The 732-nt window shown below is 37.6% G+C and overlaps 1 protein-coding gene across 1 annotated transcript in view; it reads left to right on the plus strand.

Moving 5' to 3' along the window:
• Nucleotides 1-732, plus strand: part of ADRBK2 (adrenergic, beta, receptor kinase 2) — a gene marked incomplete at its 3' end in the record, with an annotated part of 68,238 nt that overhangs the window by 33,866 nt on the left and 33,640 nt on the right. Inside the window, exon 8 of the mRNA XM_008583851.1 lies at nt 307-385. Within this exon, the coding sequence (XP_008582073.1) occupies nt 307-385 (79 nt within the window). The remainder of the gene's footprint in view (nt 1-306; nt 386-732) is intronic.

The raw sequence follows: 732 nt of genomic DNA on the forward strand, positions 1-732 counted from the left end.
AGTGCGCCATGGGCTTGGTCCAGAATCTAGTCTTTTGAAGAGGATGTAATAAGAATAGAATCATGATTGAATTTGAGTGAGAAAGGACCTTCAAACTCATCTGCCCCAATTATTAATATGTCTCTTTGCATTTTATCATGTAACCAGATCTGTTTACTGTGACTTTTGAGGTTAACATGTAAAGTGTCTGTGCTCAATGCATGGGGCACTAGCATAGATACAAATTCACAGCGTGGTATTTGGTGGCAGGTGTGCTTTTCAGGACAGCTTTTACTCTTCTTACAAACTTTTGTTTTTTTGCTCTAGGACTGTCCTTTCATTGTTTGTATGACCTATGCCTTCCATACTCCAGATAAACTCTGCTTCATCCTGGATCTGATGAACGGTAAGCAAAACTTGGGAAGTCCGAATACATTGAAAGACTTTGCCATGATGTTAAATCTTAGCATGCATTAATCTAGACAGACTGGCAGTTTGGGTCTTTCACATATTTAAGTTCTCCCCAAAGGATGACCCTTCAATTTACCTTTCAATTTTCCATTAAAATTCATTTTAAAATATTCACTTCAACTTCCCTCTGAGCCTCCCAGTTTCTCCCCAGGAAGTTAGATTTTCTAGAAAAGATTCTCATAAAATACTTTCAGTGATACTTGATTTTCTGGAATGCAGCTGGCCTAGATCTTTAATTAGCTTATTTCCTGGTCCTCAACTTTTAGGAATGAAATACTTCAT

The sequence above is a fragment of the Galeopterus variegatus genome, unplaced genomic scaffold, assembly GCF_000696425.1.
Source record: "Galeopterus variegatus unplaced genomic scaffold, G_variegatus-3.0.2 Scaffold3064, whole genome shotgun sequence".
Taxonomy (NCBI): Eukaryota; Metazoa; Chordata; class Mammalia; order Dermoptera; family Cynocephalidae; genus Galeopterus; species Galeopterus variegatus.